At 47.7% G+C, this 27,138-nt stretch overlaps 1 gene segment (V, D, J or C); it reads right to left on the bottom strand.

The window, feature by feature from the left end:
- Positions 1 to 27,138, bottom strand: part of LOC128331317 (probable non-functional immunoglobulin lambda variable 1-50) — a 113,982-nt gene extending 86,844 nt beyond the window's left edge. The window contains 1 exon segment of the V gene segment in view: positions 27,134 to 27,138. Within this exon segment, the coding sequence occupies positions 27,134 to 27,138 (5 nt within the window).

Genomic DNA, 27,138 nt, shown 5'->3' with positions numbered 1-27,138 from the left:
GGAAGGCATTGATCTTGAATGTTGGGCTCAAGTTTTGATGATTTTTCTGTCTCTTGATAAAATGGAACAAATCATTTCACATGCAAGCTATTGAACTAGTGGTGTGATGCAAGTGTTTTGAGAACTGTGTTGACTAAAGAAATAGTTTGATTGTCTTGTCATCAAGAATAGTTTCTGCAACGTCGGTGCAAATCAGGGGTTTTTTTTGGGGGGGGACCCCAACAAGAACCATTGACTTCTGTTGGATGGTTGTGCCTGTGTTGAAGATGATGTTTAGCACTTTAGCATTCAAGACTCTTCAGACTTGGTGAGATCTCCCGACCTGAGAAATTGAAACCAGATAGAGTGGAGGTGAACGCACCTGTTTAACTGTCTGTCTGTCTGTCTGTCTGTGTGAATGAATGCCTAGCACTGTCTGTGTGTGTGGATGCTTGCTGTGTAGTGTCCTGTCTTCTGTCTGTGCTGTGTGTGTCTGTCTACTTTTTTTCCCTTCCCCCCCAACGCTCCCCCCCCCAATGCCTCCCTCCCCTCATCCTCCCTCTTCCTCACCCTCCACCCTCCCTTCCACACCCACCTCACCTTCCCCCCCTCCGCCGGTCTGGCAAGATGATGAGAATCTGGTCTCTCCCACCGAAGCACACACATCATTCACGTCTGTGCATAATATGTGGCTGACCAACTCTGAGCTGGACCCTCCTCCCCCTTCAATCCCCTCTGCTACACCCCTCTCCCCCTCTCCCTGCCTCTCCCCTTTCCTCCCCCCCTCCTAGCTAGCAGCACACACACACACAGCACCTGGCAAACACCAGCACACATGCACTCACACTGGTGCCACCACCTGCCTTGGGCCTCTCTGTGTCCTAGAGCAAATATGTGATGGACCAGAACCATTTCTTTCCCCAAGTAAGGCAAAAGGCATGCACTCACTGCACACACGAAGAAAAGATGAAGACAAGAGACAACTACTGGCAGCAGGTGAGTGTTGTGTTGTGTTGCTTGCTTGCCAATGCCATTGCCCATGCTCAATGCTCTGAGTCTGCTGTAACTAACTCTCATCCTCACACGCAGCTCAGCTCAGCTGCACTCACTGCACTCTGTAGACAGCTGGTGTGGTAGAAGTATTCAAGACTCTTCAGACTTAGTGAGATCTCCCCACCTAAGAAATTGACACCCGATGGAGCAGAGGTGAATGCACCTGTTTAACGAGAGGAAGGCAGATCCCCCAAAGCGGTGAGAGTCCAGTGGTGAGGATGGGGTGAGCAACTGGGCCTCACTGGTTGGATGATGCCCCATCTGTACTGGGCTTCTTCCATAACAGATGAGGATTCATTAAATGAAGTATCGGCAGTCTAACATTTCTCAATGACTCTCTTACAGAGGTTGGGAGAAGCTGTGCAGGAGGCGAGAAGAGAATCTGCATTAGTGGCATGCCCTTGGGTAAGGGCACAATCAGCCCCTTGATCATTTTGGGTCCCCTCTGCTGCACCTTCTGCAGATTGACAGTACCCCACCCTTTGTGGGGGGGTAGTGGTCCGGTGAGCAGAAGGATACACAGTTTGTATTCCAAGTATGCTTACCCTAACCCTTACCCATGAGACGGTGGTGAGGAAAAATAATGCCTGGGGAGCAAAGGAAGAGATGTCTGAACATTGCCCTAAGCCTTTGGCCAAAGGGTGAAATGAAAAAGTACTCAGAACATGGTCTAACACGACTTCTGTATCATTCACAGTGACATCTGAAGAACAGCTACAACTAGAAACAAGGTCAGATTAATATTGCTGTAGCTGTTGTGGTTATACCCCAGTAAGCTTCCATAGCACCTTGGCTTTTTCTCTCTTTTTGACAGTTAAAAAAGCACCACATTTTCACTGATGCCAGGAGATGTTGAACATTAGGGCACACATCTTGGGGTGCCTCTGTGATGGCACGAAGGATATTCCCAGACTGGATTGGGCAAGGTTCGGACCACAATGTGGGTCTGGACTTTTAAATTTGCATTCTGATTGGGCAAGACCTCTAGGGTTTTTAAATTCTGTGTTTGATCGAATTGGGCAAGATCTCTAGGATTTTTAAATTGGATATGGAATTGGGCAAGATCGGGGCCTGTGTGGGCCTCGGTTTTTAAATTGCATCCCCCAGCCTGACCTGTAAGGTTGTATTCTGATTGGGCAAGACCTCTAGGGTTTTTAAATTGGATATGGAATTGGGCAAGATCAGGGCCTGTGTGGGCCTCGGTTTTTAAATTGCATCCCCCAGCTTGACTGAGCAATACACACACTCTAGTTTCCCTTCGTGTGAATTGGGCATGAGACCATTGTTTTTAAATTCCATCTTTGGGCAGCTTTAAGCCAGTGGTCTGGAGTCCCATGAGCTTGGGATCTCCAATGGTTCAAGTGGGCAAGACAATTGGTGTCTTTAAATTCTGTAAGGGCCTTGTGGACATATCTTTCAGCCAGGGATCTAGTGTTTACATTTGGATCAACTGATTCACCACTTTTATACAAGCTCTTGATAAATCCTGAAATAAAAGGATCATGTTGCATCTTGTCTAGGCTCTGTGTCACAAGCGTTGCGTGACATCAGGAGATGTCTGCTTGTTGAGTGCACTGGTGGCCATCTCGGATCCTTATTCTTTACTTTGAAAGGAAGGCATTGATCTTGAATGTTGGGCTCAAGTTTTGATGATTTTTCTGTCTCTTGATAAAATGGAACAAATCATTTCACATGCAAGCTATTGAACTAGTGGTGTGATGCAAGTGTTTTGAGAACTGTGTTGACTAAAGAAATAGTTTGATTGTCTTGTCATCAAGAATAGTTTCTGCAACGTCGGTGCAAATCAGGGGGTTTTTTTGGGGGGGGACCCCAACAAGAACCATTGACTTCTGTTGGATGGTTGTGCCTGTGTTGAAGATGATGTTTAGCACTTTAGCATTCAAGACTCTTCAGACTTGGTGAGATCTCCCGACCTGAGAAATTGAAACCAGATAGAGTGGAGGTGAATGCACCTGTTTAACTGTCTGTCTGTCTGTCTGTCTGTGTGAATGAATGCCTAGCACTGTCTGTGTGTGTGGATGCTTGCTGTGTAGTGTCCTGTCTTCTGTCTGTGCTGTGTGTGTCTGTCTACTTTTTTTTCCTTCCCCCCGCAACGCTCCCTCCCCCCCCCAATGCCTCCCTCCCCTCATCCTCCCTCTTCCTCACCCTCCACCCTCCCTTCCACACCCACCTCACCTTCCCCCCCTCCGCCGGTCTGGCAAGATGATGAGAATCTGGTCTCTCCCACCGAAGCACACACATCATTCACGTCTGTGCATAATATGTGGCTGACCAACTCTGAGCTGGACCCTCCTCCCCCTTCAATCCCCTCTGCTACACCCCTCTCCCCCTCTCCCTGCCTCTCCCCTTTCCTCCCCCCCTCCTAGCTAGCAGCACACACACACACAGCACCTGGCAAACACCAGCACACATGCACTCACACTGGTGCCACCACCTGCCTTGGGCCTCTCTGTGTCCTAGAGCAAATATGTGATGGACCAGAACCATTTCTTTCCCCAAGTAAGGCAAAAGGCATGCACTCACTGCACACACGAAGAAAAGATGAAGACAAGAGACAACTACTGGCAGCAGGTGAGTGTTGTGTTGTGTTGCTTGCTTGCCAATGCCATTGCCCATGCTCAATGCTCTGAGTCTGCTGTAACTAACTCTCATCCTCACACGCAGCTCAGCTCAGCTGCACTCACTGCACTCTGTAGACAGCTGGTGTGGTAGAAGTATTCAAGACTCTTCAGACTTAGTGAGATCTCCCCACCTAAGAAATTGACACCCGATGGAGCAGAGGTGAATGCACCTGTTTAACGAGAGGAAGGCAGATCCCCCAAAGCGGTGAGAGTCCAGTGGTGAGGATGGGGTGAGCAACTGGGCCTCACTGGTTGGATGATGCCCCATCTGTACTGGGCTTCTTCCATAACAGATGAGGATTCATTAAATGAAGTATCGGCAGTCTAACATTTCTCAATGACTCTCTTACAGAGGTTGGGAGAAGCTGTGCAGGAGGCGAGAAGAGAATCTACATTAGTGGCATGCCCTTGGGTAAGGGCACAATCAGCCCCTTGATCATTTTGGGTCCCCTCTGCTGCACCTTCTGCAGATTGACAGTACCCCACCCTTTGTGGGGGGGTAGTGGTCCGGTGAGCAGAAGGATACACAGTTTGTATTCCAAGTATGCTTACCCTAACCCTTACCCATGAGACGGTGGTGAGGAAAAATAATGCCTGGGGAGCAAAGGAAGAGATGTCTGAACATTGCCCTAAGCCTTTGGCCAAAGGGTGAAATGAAAAAGTACTCAGAACATGGTCTAACACGACTTCTGTATCATTCACAGTGACATCTGAGGAACAGCTACAACTGGAAACAAGGTCAGATTTATATTGCTGTTGCTGTTGTGGTTATACCCCAGTAAGCTTCCATAGCACCTTGGCTTTTTCTCTCTTTTTGACAGTTAAAAAAGCACCACATTTTCACTGATGCCAGGAGATGTTGAACATTAGGGCACACATCTTGGGGTGCCTCTGTGATGGCACGAAGGATATTCCCAGACTGGATTGGGCAAGGTTCGGACCACAATGTGGGTCTGGACTTTTAAATTTGCATTCTGATTGGGCAAGACCTCTAGGGTTTTTAAATTCTGTGTTTGATCGAATTGGGCAAGATCTCTAGGATTTTTAAATTGGATATGGAATTGGGCAAGATCGGGGCCTGTGTGGGCCTCGGTTTTTAAATTGCATCCCCCAGCCTGACCTGTAAGGTTGTATTCTGATTGGGCAAGACCTCTAGGGTTTTTAAATTGGATATGGAATTGGGCAAGATCAGGGCCTGTGTGGGCCTCGGTTTTTAAATTGCATCCCCCAGCTTGACTGAGCAATACACACACTCTAGTTTCCCTTCGTGTGAATTGGGCATGAGACCATTGTTTTTAAATTCCATCTTTGGGCAGCTTTAAGCCAGTGGTCTGGAGTCCCATGAGCTTGGGATCTCCAATGGTTCAAGTGGGCAAGACAATTGGTGTCTTTAAATTCTGTAAGGGCCTTGTGGACATATCTTTCAGCCAGGGATCTAGTGTTTACATTTGGATCAACTGATTCACCACTTTTATACAAGCTCTTGATAAATCCTGAAATAAAAGGATCATGTTGCATCTTGTCTAGGCTCTGTGTCACAAGCGTTGCGTGACATCAGGAGATGTCTGCTTGTTGAGTGCACTGGTGGCCATCTCGGATCCTTATTCTTTACTTTGAAAGGAAGGCATTGATCTTGAATGTTGGGCTCAAGTTTTGATGATTTTTCTGTCTCTTGATAAAATGGAACAAATCATTTCACATGCAAGCTATTGAACTAGTGGTGTGATGCAAGTGTTTTGAGAACTGTGTTGACTAAAGAAATAGTTTGATTGTCTTGTCATCAAGAATAGTTTCTGCAACGTCGGTGCAAATCAGGGGGTTTTTTTTGGGGGGGGGACCCCAACAAGAACCATTGACTTCTGTTGGATGGTTGTGCCTGTGTTGAAGATGATGTTTAGCACTTTAGCATTCAAGACTCTTCAGACTTGGTGAGATCTCCCGACCTGAGAAATTGAAACCAGATAGAGTGGAGGTGAACGCACCTGTTTAACTGTCTGTCTGTCTGTCTGTCTGTCTGTCTGTCTGTGTGAATGAATGCCTAGCACTGTCTGTGTGTGTGGATGCTTGCTGTGTAGTGTCCTGTCTTCTGTCTGTGCTGTGTGTGTCTGTCTACTTTTTTTCCCTTCCCCCCCAACGCTCCCCCCCCCAATGCCTCCCTCCCCTCATCCTCCCTCTTCCTCACCCTCCACCCTCCCTTCCACACCCACCTCACCTTCCCCCCCTCCGCCGGTCTGGCAAGATGATGAGAATCTGGTCTCTCCCACCGAAGCACACACATCATTCACGTCTGTGCATAATATGTGGCTGACCAACTCTGAGCTGGACCCTCCTCCCCCTTCAATCCCCTCTGCTACACCCCTCTCCCCCTCTCCCTGCCTCTCCCCTTTCCTCCCCCCCTCCTAGCTAGCAGCACACACACACACAGCACCTGGCAAACACCAGCACACATGCACTCACACTGGTGCCACCACCTGCCTTGGGCCTCTCTGTGTCCTAGAGCAAATATGTGATGGACCAGAACCATTTCTTTCCCCAAGTAAGGCAAAAGGCATGCACTCACTGCACACACAAAGAAAAGATGAAGACAAGAGACAACTACTGGCAGCAGGTGAGTGTTGTGTTGTGTTGCTTGCTTGCCAATGCCATTGCCCATGCTCAATGCTCTGAGTCTGCTGTAACTAACTCTCATCCTCACACGCAGCTCAGCTCAGCTGCACTCACTGCACTCTGTAGACAGCTGGTGTGGTAGAAGTATTCAAGACTCTTCAGACTTAGTGAGATCTCCCCACCTAAGAAATTGACACCCGATGGAGCAGAGGTGAATGCACCTGTTTAACGAGAGGAAGGCAGATCCCCCAAAGCGGTGAGAGTCCAGTGGTGAGGATGGGGTGAGCAACTGGGCCTCACTGGTTGGATGATGCCCCATCTGTACTGGGCTTCTTCCATAACAGATGAGGATTCATTAAATGAAGTATCGGCAGTCTAACATTTCTCAATGACTCTCTTACAGAGGTTGGGAGAAGCTGTGCAGGAGGCGAGAAGAGAATCTACATTAGTGGCATGCCCTTGGGTAAGGGCACAATCAGCCCCTTGATCATTTTGGGTCCCCTCTGCTGCACCTTCTGCAGATTGACAGTACCCCACCCTTTGTGGGGGGGTAGTGGTCCGGTGAGCAGAAGGATACACAGTTTGTATTCCAAGTATGCTTACCCTAACCCTTACCCATGAGACGGTGGTGAGGAAAAATAATGCCTGGGGAGCAAAGGAAGAGATGTCTGAACATTGCCCTAAGCCTTTGGCCAAAGGGTGAAATGAAAAAGTACTCAGAACATGGTCTAACACGACTTCTGTATCATTCACAGTGACATCTGAGGAACAGCTACAACTGGAAACAAGGTCAGATTTATATTGCTGTTGCTGTTGTGGTTATACCCCAGTAAGCTTCCATAGCACCTTGGCTTTTTCTCTCTTTTTGACAGTTAAAAAAGCACCACATTTTCACTGATGCCAGGAGATGTTGAACATTAGGGCACACATCTTGGGGTGCCTCTGTGATGGCACGAAGGATATTCCCAGACTGGATTGGGCAAGGTTCGGACCACAATGTGGGTCTGGACTTTTAAATTTGCATTCTGATTGGGCAAGACCTCTAGGGTTTTTAAATTCTGTGTTTGATCGAATTGGGCAAGATCTCTAGGATTTTTAAATTGGATATGGAATTGGGCAAGATCGGGGCCTGTGTGGGCCTCGGTTTTTAAATTGCATCCCCCAGCCTGACCTGTAAGGTTGTATTCTGATTGGGCAAGACCTCTAGGGTTTTTAAATTGGATATGGAATTGGGCAAGATCAGGGCCTGTGTGGGCCTCGGTTTTTAAATTGCATCCCCCAGCTTGACTGAGCAATACACACACTCTAGTTTCCCTTCGTGTGAATTGGGCATGAGACCATTGTTTTTAAATTCCATCTTTGGGCAGCTTTAAGCCAGTGGTCTGGAGTCCCATGAGCTTGGGATCTCCAATGGTTCAAGTGGGCAAGACAATTGGTGTCTTTAAATTCTGTAAGGGCCTTGTGGACATATCTTTCAGCCAGGGATCTAGTGTTTACATTTGGATCAACTGATTCACCACTTTTATACAAGCTCTTGATAAATCCTGAAATAAAAGGATCATGTTGCATCTTGTCTAGGCTCTGTGTCACAAGCGTTGCGTGACATCAGGAGATGTCTGCTTGTTGAGTGCACTGGTGGCCATCTCGGATCCTTATTCTTTACTTTGAAAGGAAGGCATTGATCTTGAATGTTGGGCTCAAGTTTTGATGATTTTTCTGTCTCTTGATAAAATGGAACAAATCATTTCACATGCAAGCTATTGAACTAGTGGTGTGATGCAAGTGTTTTGAGAACTGTGTTGACTAAAGAAATAGTTTGATTGTCTTGTCATCAAGAATAGTTTCTGCAACGTCGGTGCAAATCAGGGGGTTTTTTTGGGGGGGGGGACCCCAACAAGAACCATTGACTTCTGTTGGATGGTTGTGCCTGTGTTGAAGATGATGTTTAGCACTTTAGCATTCAAGACTCTTCAGACTTGGTGAGATCTCCCGACCTGAGAAATTGAAACCAGATAGAGTGGAGGTGAACGCACCTGTTTAACTGTCTGTCTGTCTGTCTGTCTGTCTGTCTGTGTGAATGAATGCCTAGCACTGTCTGTGTGTGTGGATGCTTGCTGTGTAGTGTCCTGTCTTCTGTCTGTGCTGTGTGTGTCTGTCTACTTTTTTTCCCTTCCCCCCCAACGCTCCCCCCCCCAATGCCTCCCTCCCCTCATCCTCCCTCTTCCTCACCCTCCACCCTCCCTTCCACACCCACCTCACCTTCCCCCCCTCCGCCGGTCTGGCAAGATGATGAGAATCTGGTCTCTCCCACCGAAGCACACACATCATTCACGTCTGTGCATAATATGTGGCTGACCAACTCTGAGCTGGACCCTCCTCCCCCTTCAATCCCCTCTGCTACACCCCTCTCCCCCTCTCCCTGCCTCTCCCCTTTCCTCCCCCCCTCCTAGCTAGCAGCACACACACACACAGCACCTGGCAAACACCAGCACACATGCACTCACACTGGTGCCACCACCTGCCTTGGGCCTCTCTGTGTCCTAGAGCAAATATGTGATGGACCAGAACCATTTCTTTCCCCAAGTAAGGCAAAAGGCATGCACTCACTGCACACACAAAGAAAAGATGAAGACAAGAGACAACTACTGGCAGCAGGTGAGTGTTGTGTTGTGTTGCTTGCTTGCCAATGCCATTGCCCATGCTCAATGCTCTGAGTCTGCTGTAACTAACTCTCATCCTCACACGCAGCTCAGCTCAGCTGCACTCACTGCACTCTGTAGACAGCTGGTGTGGTAGAAGTATTCAAGACTCTTCAGACTTAGTGAGATCTCCCCACCTAAGAAATTGACACCCGATGGAGCAGAGGTGAATGCACCTGTTTAACGAGAGGAAGGCAGATCCCCCAAAGCGGTGAGAGTCCAGTGGTGAGGATGGGGTGAGCAACTGGGCCTCACTGGTTGGATGATGCCCCATCTGTACTGGGCTTCTTCCATAACAGATGAGGATTCATTAAATGAAGTATCGGCAGTCTAACATTTCTCAATGACTCTCTTACAGAGGTTGGGAGAAGCTGTGCAGGAGGCGAGAAGAGAATCTACATTAGTGGCATGCCCTTGGGTAAGGGCACAATCAGCCCCTTGATCATTTTGGGTCCCCTCTGCTGCACCTTCTGCAGATTGACAGTACCCCACCCTTTGTGGGGGGGTAGTGGTCCGGTGAGCAGAAGGATACACAGTTTGTATTCCAAGTATGCTTACCCTAACCCTTACCCATGAGACGGTGGTGAGGAAAAATAATGCCTGGGGAGCAAAGGAAGAGATGTCTGAACATTGCCCTAAGCCTTTGGCCAAAGGGTGAAATGAAAAAGTACTCAGAACATGGTCTAACACGACTTCTGTATCATTCACAGTGACATCTGAGGAACAGCTACAACTGGAAACAAGGTCAGATTTATATTGCTGTTGCTGTTGTGGTTATACCCCAGTAAGCTTCCATAGCACCTTGGCTTTTTCTCTCTTTTTGACAGTTAAAAAAGCACCACATTTTCACTGATGCCAGGAGATGTTGAACATTAGGGCACACATCTTGGGGTGCCTCTGTGATGGCACGAAGGATATTCCCAGACTGGATTGGGCAAGGTTCGGACCACAATGTGGGTCTGGACTTTTAAATTTGCATTCTGATTGGGCAAGACCTCTAGGGTTTTTAAATTCTGTGTTTGATCGAATTGGGCAAGATCTCTAGGATTTTTAAATTGGATATGGAATTGGGCAAGATCGGGGCCTGTGTGGGCCTCGGTTTTTAAATTGCATCCCCCAGCCTGACCTGTAAGGTTGTATTCTGATTGGGCAAGACCTCTAGGGTTTTTAAATTGGATATGGAATTGGGCAAGATCAGGGCCTGTGTGGGCCTCGGTTTTTAAATTGCATCCCCCAGCTTGACTGAGCAATACACACACTCTAGTTTCCCTTCGTGTGAATTGGGCATGAGACCATTGTTTTTAAATTCCATCTTTGGGCAGCTTTAAGCCAGTGGTCTGGAGTCCCATGAGCTTGGGATCTCCAATGGTTCAAGTGGGCAAGACAATTGGTGTCTTTAAATTCTGTAAGGGCCTTGTGGACATATCTTTCAGCCAGGGATCTAGTGTTTACATTTGGATCAACTGATTCACCACTTTTATACAAGCTCTTGATAAATCCTGAAATAAAAGGATCATGTTGCATCTTGTCTAGGCTCTGTGTCACAAGCGTTGCGTGACATCAGGAGATGTCTGCTTGTTGAGTGCACTGGTGGCCATCTCGGATCCTTATTCTTTACTTTGAAAGGAAGGCATTGATCTTGAATGTTGGGCTCAAGTTTTGATGATTTTTCTGTCTCTTGATAAAATGGAACAAATCATTTCACATGCAAGCTATTGAACTAGTGGTGTGATGCAAGTGTTTTGAGAACTGTGTTGACTAAAGAAATAGTTTGATTGTCTTGTCATCAAGAATAGTTTCTGCAACGTCGGTGCAAATCAGGGGGTTTTTTTGGGGGGGGGGACCCCAACAAGAACCATTGACTTCTGTTGGATGGTTGTGCCTGTGTTGAAGATGATGTTTAGCACTTTAGCATTCAAGACTCTTCAGACTTGGTGAGATCTCCCGACCTGAGAAATTGAAACCAGATAGAGTGGAGGTGAACGCACCTGTTTAACTGTCTGTCTGTCTGTCTGTCTGTCTGTCTGTGTGAATGAATGCCTAGCACTGTCTGTGTGTGTGGATGCTTGCTGTGTAGTGTCCTGTCTTCTGTCTGTGCTGTGTGTGTCTGTCTACTTTTTTTCCCTTCCCCCCCAACGCTCCCCCCCCCAATGCCTCCCTCCCCTCATCCTCCCTCTTCCTCACCCTCCACCCTCCCTTCCACACCCACCTCACCTTCCCCCCCTCCGCCGGTCTGGCAAGATGATGAGAATCTGGTCTCTCCCACCGAAGCACACACATCATTCACGTCTGTGCATAATATGTGGCTGACCAACTCTGAGCTGGACCCTCCTCCCCCTTCAATCCCCTCTGCTACACCCCTCTCCCCCTCTCCCTGCCTCTCCCCTTTCCTCCCCCCCTCCTAGCTAGCAGCACACACACACACAGCACCTGGCAAACACCAGCACACATGCACTCACACTGGTGCCACCACCTGCCTTGGGCCTCTCTGTGTCCTAGAGCAAATATGTGATGGACCAGAACCATTTCTTTCCCCAAGTAAGGCAAAAGGCATGCACTCACTGCACACACAAAGAAAAGATGAAGACAAGAGACAACTACTGGCAGCAGGTGAGTGTTGTGTTGTGTTGCTTGCTTGCCAATGCCATTGCCCATGCTCAATGCTCTGAGTCTGCTGTAACTAACTCTCATCCTCACACGCAGCTCAGCTCAGCTGCACTCACTGCACTCTGTAGACAGCTGGTGTGGTAGAAGTATTCAAGACTCTTCAGACTTAGTGAGATCTCCCCACCTAAGAAATTGACACCCGATGGAGCAGAGGTGAATGCACCTGTTTAACGAGAGGAAGGCAGATCCCCCAAAGCGGTGAGAGTCCAGTGGTGAGGATGGGGTGAGCAACTGGGCCTCACTGGTTGGATGATGCCCCATCTGTACTGGGCTTCTTCCATAACAGATGAGGATTCATTAAATGAAGTATCGGCAGTCTAACATTTCTCAATGACTCTCTTACAGAGGTTGGGAGAAGCTGTGCAGGAGGCGAGAAGAGAATCTACATTAGTGGCATGCCCTTGGGTAAGGGCACAATCAGCCCCTTGATCATTTTGGGTCCCCTCTGCTGCACCTTCTGCAGATTGACAGTACCCCACCCTTTGTGGGGGGGTAGTGGTCCGGTGAGCAGAAGGATACACAGTTTGTATTCCAAGTATGCTTACCCTAACCCTTACCCATGAGACGGTGGTGAGGAAAAATAATGCCTGGGGAGCAAAGGAAGAGATGTCTGAACATTGCCCTAAGCCTTTGGCCAAAGGGTGAAATGAAAAAGTACTCAGAACATGGTCTAACACGACTTCTGTATCATTCACAGTGACATCTGAGGAACAGCTACAACTGGAAACAAGGTCAGATTTATATTGCTGTTGCTGTTGTGGTTATACCCCAGTAAGCTTCCATAGCACCTTGGCTTTTTCTCTCTTTTTGACAGTTAAAAAAGCACCACATTTTCACTGATGCCAGGAGATGTTGAACATTAGGGCACACATCTTGGGGTGCCTCTGTGATGGCACGAAGGATATTCCCAGACTGGATTGGGCAAGGTTCGGACCACAATGTGGGTCTGGACTTTTAAATTTGCATTCTGATTGGGCAAGACCTCTAGGGTTTTTAAATTCTGTGTTTGATCGAATTGGGCAAGATCTCTAGGATTTTTAAATTGGATATGGAATTGGGCAAGATCGGGGCCTGTGTGGGCCTCGGTTTTTAAATTGCATCCCCCAGCCTGACCTGTAAGGTTGTATTCTGATTGGGCAAGACCTCTAGGGTTTTTAAATTGGATATGGAATTGGGCAAGATCAGGGCCTGTGTGGGCCTCGGTTTTTAAATTGCATCCCCCAGCTTGACTGAGCAATACACACACTCTAGTTTCCCTTCGTGTGAATTGGGCATGAGACCATTGTTTTTAAATTCCATCTTTGGGCAGCTTTAAGCCAGTGGTCTGGAGTCCCATGAGCTTGGGATCTCCAATGGTTCAAGTGGGCAAGACAATTGGTGTCTTTAAATTCTGTAAGGGCCTTGTGGACATATCTTTCAGCCAGGGATCTAGTGTTTACATTTGGATCAACTGATTCACCACTTTTATACAAGCTCTTGATAAATCCTGAAATAAAAGGATCATGTTGCATCTTGTCTAGGCTCTGTGTCACAAGCGTTGCGTGACATCAGGAGATGTCTGCTTGTTGAGTGCACTGGTGGCCATCTCGGATCCTTATTCTTTACTTTGAAAGGAAGGCATTGATCTTGAATGTTGGGCTCAAGTTTTGATGATTTTTCTGTCTCTTGATAAAATGGAACAAATCATTTCACATGCAAGCTATTGAACTAGTGGTGTGATGCAAGTGTTTTGAGAACTGTGTTGACTAAAGAAATAGTTTGATTGTCTTGTCATCAAGAATAGTTTCTGCAACGTCGGTGCAAATCAGGGGTTTTTTTTGGGGGGGGGACCCCAACAAGAACCATTGACTTCTGTTGGATGGTTGTGCCTGTGTTGAAGATGATGTTTAGCACTTTAGCATTCAAGACTCTTCAGACTTGGTGAGATCTCCCGACCTGAGAAATTGAAACCAGATAGAGTGGAGGTGAACGCACCTGTTTAACTGTCTGTCTGTCTGTCTGTCTGTCTGTCTGTGTGAATGAATGCCTAGCACTGTCTGTGTGTGTGGATGCTTGCTGTGTAGTGTCCTGTCTTCTGTCTGTGCTGTGTGTGTCTGTCTACTTTTTTTCCCTTCCCCCCCAACGCTCCCCCCCCCAATGCCTCCCTCCCCTCATCCTCCCTCTTCCTCACCCTCCACCCTCCCTTCCACACCCACCTCACCTTCCCCCCCTCCGCCGGTCTGGCAAGATGATGAGAATCTGGTCTCTCCCACCGAAGCACACACATCATTCACGTCTGTGCATAATATGTGGCTGACCAACTCTGAGCTGGACCCTCCTCCCCCTTCAATCCCCTCTGCTACACCCCTCTCCCCCTCTCCCTGCCTCTCCCCTTTCCTCCCCCCCTCCTAGCTAGCAGCACACACACACACAGCACCTGGCAAACACCAGCACACATGCACTCACACTGGTGCCACCACCTGCCTTGGGCCTCTCTGTGTCCTAGAGCAAATATGTGATGGACCAGAACCATTTCTTTCCCCAAGTAAGGCAAAAGGCATGCACTCACTGCACACACAAAGAAAAGATGAAGACAAGAGACAACTACTGGCAGCAGGTGAGTGTTGTGTTGTGTTGCTTGCTTGCCAATGCCATTGCCCATGCTCAATGCTCTGAGTCTGCTGTAACTAACTCTCATCCTCACACGCAGCTCAGCTCAGCTGCACTCACTGCACTCTGTAGACAGCTGGTGTGGTAGAAGTATTCAAGACTCTTCAGACTTAGTGAGATCTCCCCACCTAAGAAATTGACACCCGATGGAGCAGAGGTGAATGCACCTGTTTAACGAGAGGAAGGCAGATCCCCCAAAGCGGTGAGAGTCCAGTGGTGAGGATGGGGTGAGCAACTGGGCCTCACTGGTTGGATGATGCCCCATCTGTACTGGGCTTCTTCCATAACAGATGAGGATTCATTAAATGAAGTATCGGCAGTCTAACATTTCTCAATGACTCTCTTACAGAGGTTGGGAGAAGCTGTGCAGGAGGCGAGAAGAGAATCTGCATTAGTGGCATGCCCTTGGGTAAGGGCACAATCAGCCCCTTGATCATTTTGGGTCCCCTCTGCTGCACCTTCTGCAGATTGACAGTACCCCACCCTTTGTGGGGGGGTAGTGGTCCGGTGAGCAGAAGGATACACAGTTTGTATTCCAAGTATGCTTACCCTAACCCTTACCCATGAGACGGTGGTGAGGAAAAATAATGCCTGGGGAGCAAAGGAAGAGATGTCTGAACATTGCCCTAAGCCTTTGGCCAAAGGGTGAAATGAAAAAGTACTCAGAACATGGTCTAACACGACTTCTGTATCATTCACAGTGACATCTGAAGAACAGCTACAACTAGAAACAAGGTCAGATTAATATTGCTGTAGCTGTTGTGGTTATACCCCAGTAAGCTTCCATAGCACCTTGGCTTTTTCTCTCTTTTTGACAGTTAAAAAAGCACCACATTTTCACTGATGCCAGGAGATGTTGAACATTAGGGCACACATCTTGGGGTGCCTCTGTGATGGCACGAAGGATATTCCCAGACTGGATTGGGCAAGGTTCGGACCACAATGTGGGTCTGGACTTTTAAATTTGCATTCTGATTGGGCAAGACCTCTAGGGTTTTTAAATTCTGTGTTTGATCGAATTGGGCAAGATCTCTAGGATTTTTAAATTGGATATGGAATTGGGCAAGATCGGGGCCTGTGTGGGCCTCGGTTTTTAAATTGCATCCCCCAGCCTGACCTGTAAGGTTGTATTCTGATTGGGCAAGACCTCTAGGGTTTTTAAATTGGATATGGAATTGGGCAAGATCAGGGCCTGTGTGGGCCTCGGTTTTTAAATTGCATCCCCCAGCTTGACTGAGCAATACACACACTCTAGTTTCCCTTCGTGTGAATTGGGCATGAGACCATTGTTTTTAAATTCCATCTTTGGGCAGCTTTAAGCCAGTGGTCTGGAGTCCCATGAGCTTGGGATCTCCAATGGTTCAAGTGGGCAAGACAATTGGTGTCTTTAAATTCTGTAAGGGCCTTGTGGACATATCTTTCAGCCAGGGATCTAGTGTTTACATTTGGATCAACTGATTCACCACTTTTATACAAGCTCTTGATAAATCCTGAAATAAAAGGATCATGTTGCATCTTGTCTAGGCTCTGTGTCACAAGCGTTGCGTGACATCAGGAGATGTCTGCTTGTTGAGTGCACTGGTGGCCATCTCGGATCCTTATTCTTTACTTTGAAAGGAGGCATTGATCTTGAATGTTGGGCTCAAGTTTTGATGATTTTTCTGTCTCTTGATAAAATGGAACAAATCATTTCACATGCAAGCTATTGAACTAGTGGTGTGATGCAAGTGTTTTGAGAACTGTGTTGACTAAAGAAATAGTTTGATTGTCTTGTCATCAAGAATAGTTTCTGCAACGTCGGTGCAAATCAGGGGTTTTTTTTTCGGGGGGGACCCCAACAAGAACCATTGACTTCTGTTGGATGGTTGTGCCTGTGTTGAAGATGATGTTTAGCACTTTAGCATTCAAGACTCTTCAGACTTGGTGAGATCTCCCGACCTGAGAAATTGAAACCAGATAGAGTGGAGGTGAACGCACCTGTTTAACTGTCTGTCTGTCTGTCTGTCTGTCTGTCTGTGTGAATGAATGCCTAGCACTGTCTGTGTGTGTGGATGCTTGCTGTGTAGTGTCCTGTCTTCTGTCTGTGCTGTGTGTGTCTGTCTACTTTTTTTCCCTTCCCCCCAAACGCTCCCCCCCAATGCCTCCCTCCCCTCATCCTCCCTCTTCCTCACCCTCCACCCTCCCTTCCACACCCACCTCACCTTCCCCCCCTCCGCCGGTCTGGCAAGATGATGAGAATCTGGTCTCTCCCACCGAAGCACACACATCATTCACGTCTGTGCATAATATGTGGCTGACCAACTCTGAGTTGGACCCTCCTCCCCCTTCAATCCCCTCTGCTACACCCCTCTCCCCCTCTCCCTGCCTCTCCCCTTTCCTCCCCCCCTCCTAGCTAGCAGCACACACACACACAGCACCTGGCAAACACCAGCACACATGCACTCACACTGGTGCCACCACCTGCCTTGGGCCTCTCTGTGTCCTAGAGCAAATATGTGATGGACCAGAACCATTTCTTTCCCCAAGTAAGGCAAAAGGCATGCACTCACTGCACACACGAAGAAAAGATGAAGACAAGAGACAACTACTGGCAGCAGGTGAGTGTTGTGTTGTGTTGCTTGCTTGCCAATGCCATTGCCCATGCTCAATGCTCTGAGTCTGCTGTAACTAACTCTCATCCTCACACGCAGCTCAGCTCAGCTGCACTCACTGCACTCTGTAGACAGCTGGTGTGGTAGAAGTGTTCAAGACTCTTCAGACTTGGTGAGATCTCCAGACATAAGAAATTGACACCCGATGGAGCAGAGGTGAATGCACCTGTTTAACGAGAGGAAGGCAGATCCCCCAAAGCGGTGAGAGTCCAGTGGTGAGGATGGGGTGAGCAACTGGGCCTCACTGGTTGGATGATGCCCCATCTGTACTGGGCTTCTTCCATAACAGATGAGGATTCATTAAATGAAGTATCGGCAGTCTAACATTTCTCAATGACTCTCTTACAGAGGTTGGGAGAAGCTGTGCAGGAGGCGAGAAGAGAATCTACATTAGTGGCATGCCCTTGGGTAAGGGCACAATCAGCCCCTTGATCATTTTGGGTCCCCTCTGCTGCACCTTCTGCAGATTGACAGTACCCCACCCTTTGTGGGGGGGTAGTGGTCCGGTGAGCAGAAGGATACACAGTTTGTATTCCAAGTATGCTTACCCTAACCCTTACCCATGAGACGGTGGTGAGGAAAAATAATGCCTGGGGAGCAAAGGAAGAGATGTCTGAACATTGCCCTAAGCCTTTGGCCAAAGGGTGAAATGAAAAAGTACTCAGAACATGGTCTAACACGACTTCTGTATCATTCACAGTGACATCTGAGGAACAGCTACAACTAGAAACAAGGTCAGATTAATATTGCTGTTGCTGTTGTGGTTATACCCCAGTAAGCTTCCATAGCACCTTGGCTTTTTCTCTCTTTTTGACAGTTAAAAAAGCACCACATTTTCACTGATGCCAGGAGATGTTGAACATTAGGGCACACATCTTGGGGTGCCTCTGTGATGGCACGAAGGATATTCCCAGACTGGATTGGGCAAGGTTCGGACCACAATGTGGGTCTGGACTTTTAAATTTGCATTCTGATTGGGCAAGACCTCTAGGGTTTTTAAATTCTGTGTTTGATCGAATTGGGCAAGATCTCTAGGATTTTTAAATTGGATATGGAATTGGGCAAGATCGGGGCCTGTGTGGGCCTCGGTTTTTAAATTGCATCCCCCAGCCTGACCTGTAAGGTTGTATTCTGATTGGGCAAGACCTCTAGGGTTTTTAAATTGGATATGGAATTGGACAAGATCAGGGCCTGTGTGGGCCTCGGTTTTTAAATTGCATCCCCAGCTTGACTGAGCACACACACTCTAGGTTTCCTTAGTGTGAACTGGGCATGAGACCATTGTTTTTAAATTCCATCTTTTGGCAGCTTTAAGCCAATGGTCTGGAGTCCTATGAGATTGGGATCTCCAATGGTTCAAGTGGGCTAGACAATTGGTGTCTTTAAATTCTGTAAGGGCCTTCTGGACATATCTTTCAGCCAGGGATCTAGTGTTTACATTTGGATCAACTGATTCACCACTTTTATACAAGCTCTTGATAAATCCTGAAATAAAAGGATCATGTTGCATCTTGTCTAGGCTCTGTGTCACAAGCGTTGCGTGACATCAGGAGATGTCTGCTTGTTGAGTGCACTGGTGGCCATCTCGGATCCTTATTCTTTACTTTGAAAGGAAGGCATTGATCTTGAATGTTGGGCTCAAGTTTTGATGATTTTTCTGTCTCTTGATAAAATGGAACAAATCATTTCACATGCAAGCTATTGAACTAGTGGTGTGATGCAAGTGTTTTGAGAACTGTGTTGACTAAAGAAATAGTTTGATTGTCTTGTCATCAAGAATAGTTTCTGCAACGTCAGTGCAAATCAGGGGGTTTTTTTTGGGGGGGGGGACCCCAACAAGAACCATTGACTTCTGTTGGATGGTTGTGCCTGTGTTGAAGATGATGTTTAGCACTTAGCATTCAAGACTCTTCAGACTTGGTGAGATCTCCCGACCTGAGAAATTGAAACCAGATAGAGTGGAGGTGAACGCACCTGTTTAACTGTCTGTCTGTCTGTCTGTCTGTGTGAATGAATGCCTAGCACTGTCTGTGTGTGTGGATGCTTGCTGTGTAGTGTCCTGTCTTCTGTCTGTGCTGTGTGTGTCTGTCTACTTTTTTTCGCTTCCCCCCCAACGCTCCCCCCCTAATGCCTCCCTCCCCTCATCCTCCCTCTTCCTCACCCTCCACCCTCCCTTCCACACCCACCTCACCTTCCCCCCCTCCGCCGGTCTGGCAAGATGATGAGAATCTGGTCTCTCCCACCGAAGCACACACATCATTCACGTCTGTGCATAATATGTGGCTGACCAACTCTGAGCTGGACCCTCCTCCCCCTTCAATCCCCTCTGCTACACCCCTCTCCCCCTCTCCCTGCCTCTCCCCTTTCCTCCCCCCCTCCTAGCTAGCAGCACACACACACACAGCACCTGGCAAACACCAGCACACATGCACTCACACTGGTGCCACCACCTGCCTTGGGCCTCTCTGTGTCCTAGAGCAAATATGTGATGGACCAGAACCATTTCTTTCCCCAAGTAAGGCAAAAGGCATGCACTCACTGCACACACAAAGAAAAGATGAAGACAAGAGACAACTACTGGCAGCAGGTGAGTGTTGTGTTGTGTTGCTTGCTTGCCAATGCCATTGCCCATGCTCAATGCTCTGAGTCTGCTGTAACTAACTCTCATCCTCACACGCAGCTCAGCTCAGCTGCACTCACTGCACTCTGTAGACAGCTGGTGTGGTAGAAGTATTCAAGACTCTTCAGACTTAGTGAGATCTCCCCACCTAAGAAATTGACACCCGATGGAGCAGAGGTGAATGCACGTGTTTAACGAGAGGAAGGCAGATCCCCCAAAGCGGTGAGAGTCCAGTGGTGAGGATGGGGTGAGCAACTGGGCCTCACTGGTTGGATGATGCCCCATCTGTACTGGGCTTCTTCCATAACAGATGAGGATTCATTAAATGAAGTATCGGCAGTCTAACATTTCTCAATGACTCTCTTACAGAGGTTGGGAGAAGCTGTGCAGGAGGAGAGAAGAGAATCTACATTAGTGGCATGCCCTTGGGTAAGGGCACAATCAGCCCCTTGATCATTTTGGGTCCCCTCTGCTGCACCTTCTGCAGATTGACAGTACCCCACCCTTTGTGGGGGGGTAGTGGTCCGGTGAGCAGAAGGATACACAGTTTGTATTCCAAGTATGCTTACCCTAACCCTTACCCATGAGACGGTGGTGAGGAAAAATAATGCCTGGGGAGCAAAGGAAGAGATGTCTGAACATTGCCCTAAGCCTTTGGCCAAAGGGTGAAATGAAAAAGTACTCAGAACATGGTCTAACACGACTTCTGTATCATTCACAGTGACATCTGAGGAACAGCTACAACTGGAAACAAGGTCAGATTTATATTGCTATTGCTGTTGTGGTTATACCCCAGTAAGCTTCCATAGCACCTTGGCTTTTTCTCTCTTTTTGACAGTTAAAAAAGCACCACATTTTCACTGATGCCAGGAGATGTTGAACATTAGGGCAGACATCTTGGGGTGCCTCTGTGATGGCACGAAGGATATTCCCAGACTGGATTGGGCAAGGTTCGGACCACAATGTGGGTCTGGACTTTTAAATTTGCATTCTGATTGGGCAAGACCTCTAGGGTTTTTAAATTCTGTGTTTGATCGAATTGGGCAAGATCTCTAGGATTTTTAAATTGGATATGGAATTGGGCAAGATCGGGGCCTGTGTGGGCCTCGGTTTTTAAATTGCATCCCCCAGCCTGACCTGTAAGGTTGTATTCTGATTGGGCAAGACCTCTAGGGTTTTTAAATTGGATATGGAATTGGGCAAGATCAGGGCCTGTGTGGGCCTCGGTTTTTAAATTGCATCCCCCAGCTTGACTGAGCAATACACACACTCTAGTTTCCCTTCGTGTGAATTGGGCATGAGACCATTGTTTTTAAATTCCATCTTTGGGCAGCTTTAAGCCAGTGGTCTGGAGTCCCATGAGCTTGGGATCTCCAATGGTTCAAGTGGGCAAGACAATTGGTGTCTTTAAATTCTGTAAGGGCCTTGTGGACATATCTTTCAGCCAGGGATCTAGTGTTTACATTTGGATCAACTGATTCACCACTTGTATACAAGCTCTTGATAAATCCTGAAATAAAAGGATCATGTTGCATCTTGTCTAGGCTCTGTGTCACAAGCGTTGCGTGACATCAGGAGATGTCTGCTTGTTGAGTGCACTGGTGGCCATCTCGGATCCTTATTCTTTACTTTGAAAGGAAGGCATTGATCTTGAATGTTGGGCTCAAGTTTTGATGATTTTTCTGTCTCTTGATAAAATGGAACAAATCATTTCACATGCAAGCTATTGAACTAGTGGTGTGATGCAAGTGTTTTGAGAACTGTGTTGACTAAAGAAATAGTTTGATTGTCTTGTCATCAAGAATAGTTTCTGCAACGTCGGTGCAAATCAGGGGGTTTTTTTGGGGGGGGGGACCCCAACAAGAACCATTGACTTCTGTTGGATGGTTGTGCCTGTGTTGAAGATGATGTTTAGCACTTTAGCATTCAAGACTCTTCAGACTTGGTGAGATCTCCCGACCTGAGAAATTGAAACCAGATAGAGTGGAGGTGAACGCACCTGTTTAACTGTCTGTCTGTCTGTCTGTCTGTCTGTCTGTCTGTCTGTGTGAATGAATGCCTAGCACTGTCTGTGTGTGTGGATGCTTGCTGTTTAGTGTCCTGTCTTCTGTCTGTGCTGTGTGTGTCTGTCTACTTTTTTCCCTTCCCCCCAAACGCTCCCCCCCTAATGCCTCCCTCCCCTCATCCTCCCTCTTCCTCACCCTCCACCCTCCCTTCCACACCCACCTCACCTTCCCCCCCTCCGCCGGTCTGGCAAGATGATGAGAATCTGGTCTCTCCCACCGAAGCACACACATCATTCACGTCTGTGCATAATATGTGGCTGACCAACTCTGAGCTGGACCCTCCTCCCCCTTCAATCCCCTCTGCTACACCCCTCTCCCCCTCTCCCTGCCTCTCCCCTTTCCTCCCCCCCTCCTAGCTAGCAGCACACACACACACAGCACCTGGCAAACACCAGCACACATGCACTCACACTGGTGCCACCACCTGCCTTGGGCCTCTCTGTGTCCTAGAGCAAATATGTGATGGACCAGAACCATTTCTTTCCCCAAGTAAGGCAAAAGGCATGCACTCACTGCACACACGAAGAAAAGATGAAGACAAGAGACAACTACTGGCAGCAGGTGAGTGTTGTGTTGTGTTGCTTGCTTGCCAATGCCATTGCCCATGCTCAATGCTCTGAGTCTGCTGTAACTAACTCTCATCCTCACACGCAGCTCAGCTCAGCTGCACTCACTGCACTCTGTAGACAGCTGGTGTGGTAGAAGTGTTCAAGACTCTTCAGACTTAGTGAGATCTCCCCACCTAAGAAATTGACACCCGATGGAGCAGAGGTGAATGCACCTGTTTAACGAGAGGAAGGCAGATCCCCCAAAGCGGTGAGAGTCCAGTGGTGAGGATGGGGTGAGCAACTGGGCCTCACTGGTTGGATGATGCCCCATCTGTACTGGGCTTCTTCCATAACAGATGAGGATTCATTAAATGAAGTATCGGCAGTCTAACATTTCTCAATGACTCTCTTACAGAGGTTGGGAGAAGCTGTGCAGGAGGCGAGAAGAGAATCTACATTAGTGGCATGCCCTTGGGTAAGGGCACAATCAGCCCCTTGATCATTTTGGGTCCCCTCTGCTGCACCTTCTGCAGATTGACAGTACCCCACCCTTTGTGGGGGGGGGGTGGTCCGGTGAGCAGAAGGATACACAGTTTGTATTCCAAGTATGCTTACCCTAACCCTTACCCATGAGACGGTGGTGAGGAAAAATAATGCCTGGGGAGCAAAGGAAGAGATGTCTGAACATTGCCCTAAGCCTTTGGCCAAAGGGTGAAATGAAAAAGTACTCAGAACATGGTCTAACACGACTTCTGTATCATTCACAGTGACATCTGAGGAACAGCTACAACTGGAAACAAGGTCAGATTTATATTGCTGTTGCTGTTGTGGTTATACCCCAGTAAGCTTCCATAGCACCTTGGCTTTTTCTCTCTTTTTGACAGTTAAAAAAGCACCACATTTTCACTGATGCCAGGAGATGTTGAACATTAGGGCACACATCTTGGGGTGCCTCTGTGATGGCACGAAGGGTATTCCCAGACTGGATTGGGCAAGGTTCGGACCACAATGTGGGTCTGGACTTTTAAATTTGCATTCTGATTGGGCAAGACCTCTAGGGTTTTTAAATTCTGTGTTTGATCGAATTGGGCAAGATCTCTAGGATTTTTAAATTGGATATGGAATTGGGCAAGATCGGGGCCTGTGTGGGCCTCGGTTTTTAAATTGCATCCCCCAGCCTGACCTGTAAGGTTGTATTCTGATTGGGCAAGACCTCTAGGGTTTTTAAATTGGATATGGAATTGGACAAGATCAGGGCCTGTGTGGGCCTCGGTTTTTAAATTGCATCCCCAGCTTGACTGAGCACACACACTCTAGGTTTCCTTAGTGTGAACTGGGCATGAGACCATTGTTTTTAAATTCCATCTTTTGGCAGCTTTAAGCCAATGGTCTGGAGTCCTATGAGATTGGGATCTCCAATGGTTCAAGTGGGCTAGACAATTGGTGTCTTTAAATTCTGTAAGGGCCTTGTGGACATATCTTTCAGCCAGGGATCTAGTGTTTACATTTGGATCAACTGATTCACCACTTTTATACAAGCTCTTGATAAATCCTGAAATAAAAGGATCATGTTGCATCTTGTCTAGGCTCTGTGTCACAAGCGTTGCGTGACATCAGGAGATGTCTGCTTGTTGAGTGCACTGGTGGCCATCTCGGATCCTTATTCTTTACTTTGAAAGGAAGGCATTGATCTTGAATGTTGGGCTCAAGTTTTGATGATTTTTCTGTCTCTTGATAAAATGGAACAAATCATTTCACATGCAAGCTATTGAACTAGTGGTGTGATGCAAGTGTTTTGAGAACTGTGTTGACTAAAGAAATAGTTTGATTGTCTTGTCATCAAGAATAGTTTCTGCAACGTCGGTGCAAATCAGGGGGTTTGTTTTGGGGGGGGGACCCCAACAAGAACCATTGACTTCTGTTGGATGGTTGTGCCTGTGTTGAAGATGATGTTTAGCACTTTAGCATTCAAGACTCTTAAGACTTGGTGAGATCTCCTGACCTGAGAAATTGAAACCAGATAGAGTGGAGGTGAACGCACCTGTTTAACTGTCTGTCTGTCTGTCTGTCTGTCTGTGTGAATGAATGCCTAGCACTGTCTGTGTGTGTGGATGCTTGCTGTGTAGTGTCCTGTCTTCTGTCTGTGCTTTGTGTGTCTGTCTACTTTTTTTCCCTTCCCCCCGCAACGCTCCCCCCCAATGCCTCCCTCCCCTCATCCTCCCTCTTCCTCACCCTCCACCCTCCCTTCCACACCCACCTCACCTTCCCCCCTCCGCCGGTCTGGCAAGATGATGAGAATCTGGTCTCTCCCACCGAAGCACACACATCATTCACGTCTGTGCATAATATGTGGCTGACCAACTCTGAGCCGGACCCTCCTCCCCCTTCAATCCCCTCTGCTACATCCCTCTCCCCCTCCCCCTGCCTCTCCCCTTTCCTCCCCCCTCCTAGCTAGCAGCACACACACACACAGCACCTGGCAAACACCAGCACACATACACTCACACTGGTGCCACCACCTGCCTTGGGCCTCTCTGTGTCCTAGAGCAAATATGTGATGGACCAGAACCATTTCTTTCCCCAAGTAAGGCAAAAGGCATGCACTCACTGCACACACGAAGAAAAGATGAAGACAAGAGACAACTACTGGCAGCAGGTGAGTGTTGTGTTGTGTTGCTTGCTTGCCAATGCCATTGCCCATGCTCAATGCTCTGAGTCTGCTGTAACTAACTCTCATCCTCACACGCAGCTCAGCTCAGCTGCACTCACTGCACTCTGTAGACAGCTGGTGTGGTAGAAGTATTCAAGACTCTTCAGACTTGGTGAGATCTCTCCACCTAAGAAATTGACACCCGATGGAGCAGAGGTGAATGCACCTGTTTAACGAGAGGAAGGCAGATCCCCCAAAGCGGTGAGAGTCCAGTGGTGAGGATGGGGTGAGCAACTGGGCCTCACTGGTTGGATGATGCCCCATCTGTACTGGGCTTCTTCCATAACAGATGAGGATTCATTAAATGAAGTTTCGGCAGTCTAACATTTCTCAATGACTCTCTTACAGAGGTTGGGAGAAGCTGTGCAGGAGGCGAGAAGAGAATCTACATTAGTGGCATGCCCTTGGGTAAGGGCACAATCAGCCCCTTGATCATTTTGGGTCCCCTCTGCTGCACCTTCTGCAGATTGACAGTACCCCACCCTTTGTGGGAGGGTGGTCCGGTCAGCAGAAGGATACACAGTTAGTATTCCAAGTATGCTTACCCTAACCCTTACCCATGAGACGGTGGTGAGGAAAAATAATGCCTGGGGAGCAAAGGAAGAGATGTCTGAACATTGCCATAAGCTTTTGGCCAAAGGGTGAAATGAAAAAGTACTCAGAACATGGTCTAACACGACTTCTGTATCATTCACAGTGACATCTGAGGAACAGCTACAACTAGAAACAAGGTCAGATTTATATTGCTGTAGCTGTTGTGGTTATACCCCAGTAAGCTTCCATAGCACCTTGGCTTTTTCTCTCTTTTTGACAGTTAAAAAAGCACCACATTTTCACTGATGCCAGGAGATGTTGAACATTAGGGCAGACATCTTGGGGTGCCTCTGTGATGGCACGAAGGATATTCCCAGACTGGATTGGGCAAGGTTCGGACCACAATGTGGGTCTGGACTTTTAAATTTGCATTCTGATTGGGCAAGACCTCTAGGGTTTTTAAATTCTGTGTTTGATCGAATTGGGCAAGATCTCTAGGATTTTTAAATTGGATATGGAATTGGGCAAGATCGGGGCCTGTGTGGGCCTCGGTTTTTAAATTGCATCCCCCAGCCGGACCTGTAAGGTTGTATTCTGATTGGGCAAGACCTCTAGGGTTTTTAAATTGGATATGGAATTGGACAAGATCAGGGCCTGTGTGGGCCTCGGTTTTTAAATTGCATCCCCAGCTTGACTGAGCACACACACTCTAGGTTTCCTTAGTGTGAACTGGGCATGAGACCATTGTTTTTAAATTCCATCTTTTGGCAGCTTTAAGCCAATGGTCTGGAGTCCTATGAGATTGGGATCTCCAATGGTTCAAGTGGGCTAGACAATTGGTGTCTTTAAATTCTGTAAGGGCCTTGTGGACATATCTTTCAGCCAGGGATCTAGTGTTTACATTTGGATCAACTGATTCACCACTTTTATACAAGCTCTTGATAAATCCTGAAACAAAAGGATCTGGATCGTGATCCGTTGAGCCCATAAGTGAATGGGTTCTGCGCCTGCGCAGGCACCTCTCGGGCCGACTAGGTAGCTCCTCGCGACACCCAACCGCCTTTCTGCACGTGCTCCTGCATTCCATCTATATAGTGCGGTTGGGCGTCTTCTGTTAGTTTCTGTTCAGACCTCGTTTGGGCTCCTCGGTAGACAGAAATAACAAACTTTACTTAAACGGCTTGAAAATTGGTATTTAATTTTGACAGGATAAACGGACTTGGATATTTGCTTAACGGACTAGTTTAGACGACAGATCGGACTGATTTATCTGGCTTTACCTGGACTGCTAAATGGAATCGGAAACTTGTTTAACGGACTAGTCTAGGCGACAGATCGGACTGATTTCTCTGGCTTTTCTTGGATTGTTGTTGGATCTTGCAAACTGCTTCACGGATGGTGTTGACGAAAGATCAAACAGACTTATTCATTGCTTCTCAACCTGGACTGCTTTACGGAAAATGGAGAATAAAACTACGTTTAAACGTTGTGTGAGGTGTCGGGCAAAGTTGCCATCCACCGACCATCATGATGCCTGCTTGTTGTGTCTCGGTGAGGAGCACAACACGGCATCTTGTAAAATTTGCTGTGCATTCTCGAAACAAACGAGGACAAATCGGGCGTTGCGCCTTAGAGCCGCACTTTATGAAGACGCACTCTGCCCGCCGACCCCTCGCCCTATAGATCAGTCGACATCGACATCGGCTACGGCAT

This window comes from Hemicordylus capensis, chromosome 6 (genome assembly GCF_027244095.1).
Source record: "Hemicordylus capensis ecotype Gifberg chromosome 6, rHemCap1.1.pri, whole genome shotgun sequence".
In the NCBI taxonomy this organism is placed as follows: Eukaryota; Metazoa; Chordata; class Lepidosauria; order Squamata; family Cordylidae; genus Hemicordylus; species Hemicordylus capensis.
The sequence above is the reverse complement of the archived record's forward strand: the minus strand, read 5'-3'. Positions and strand labels throughout refer to the sequence as shown.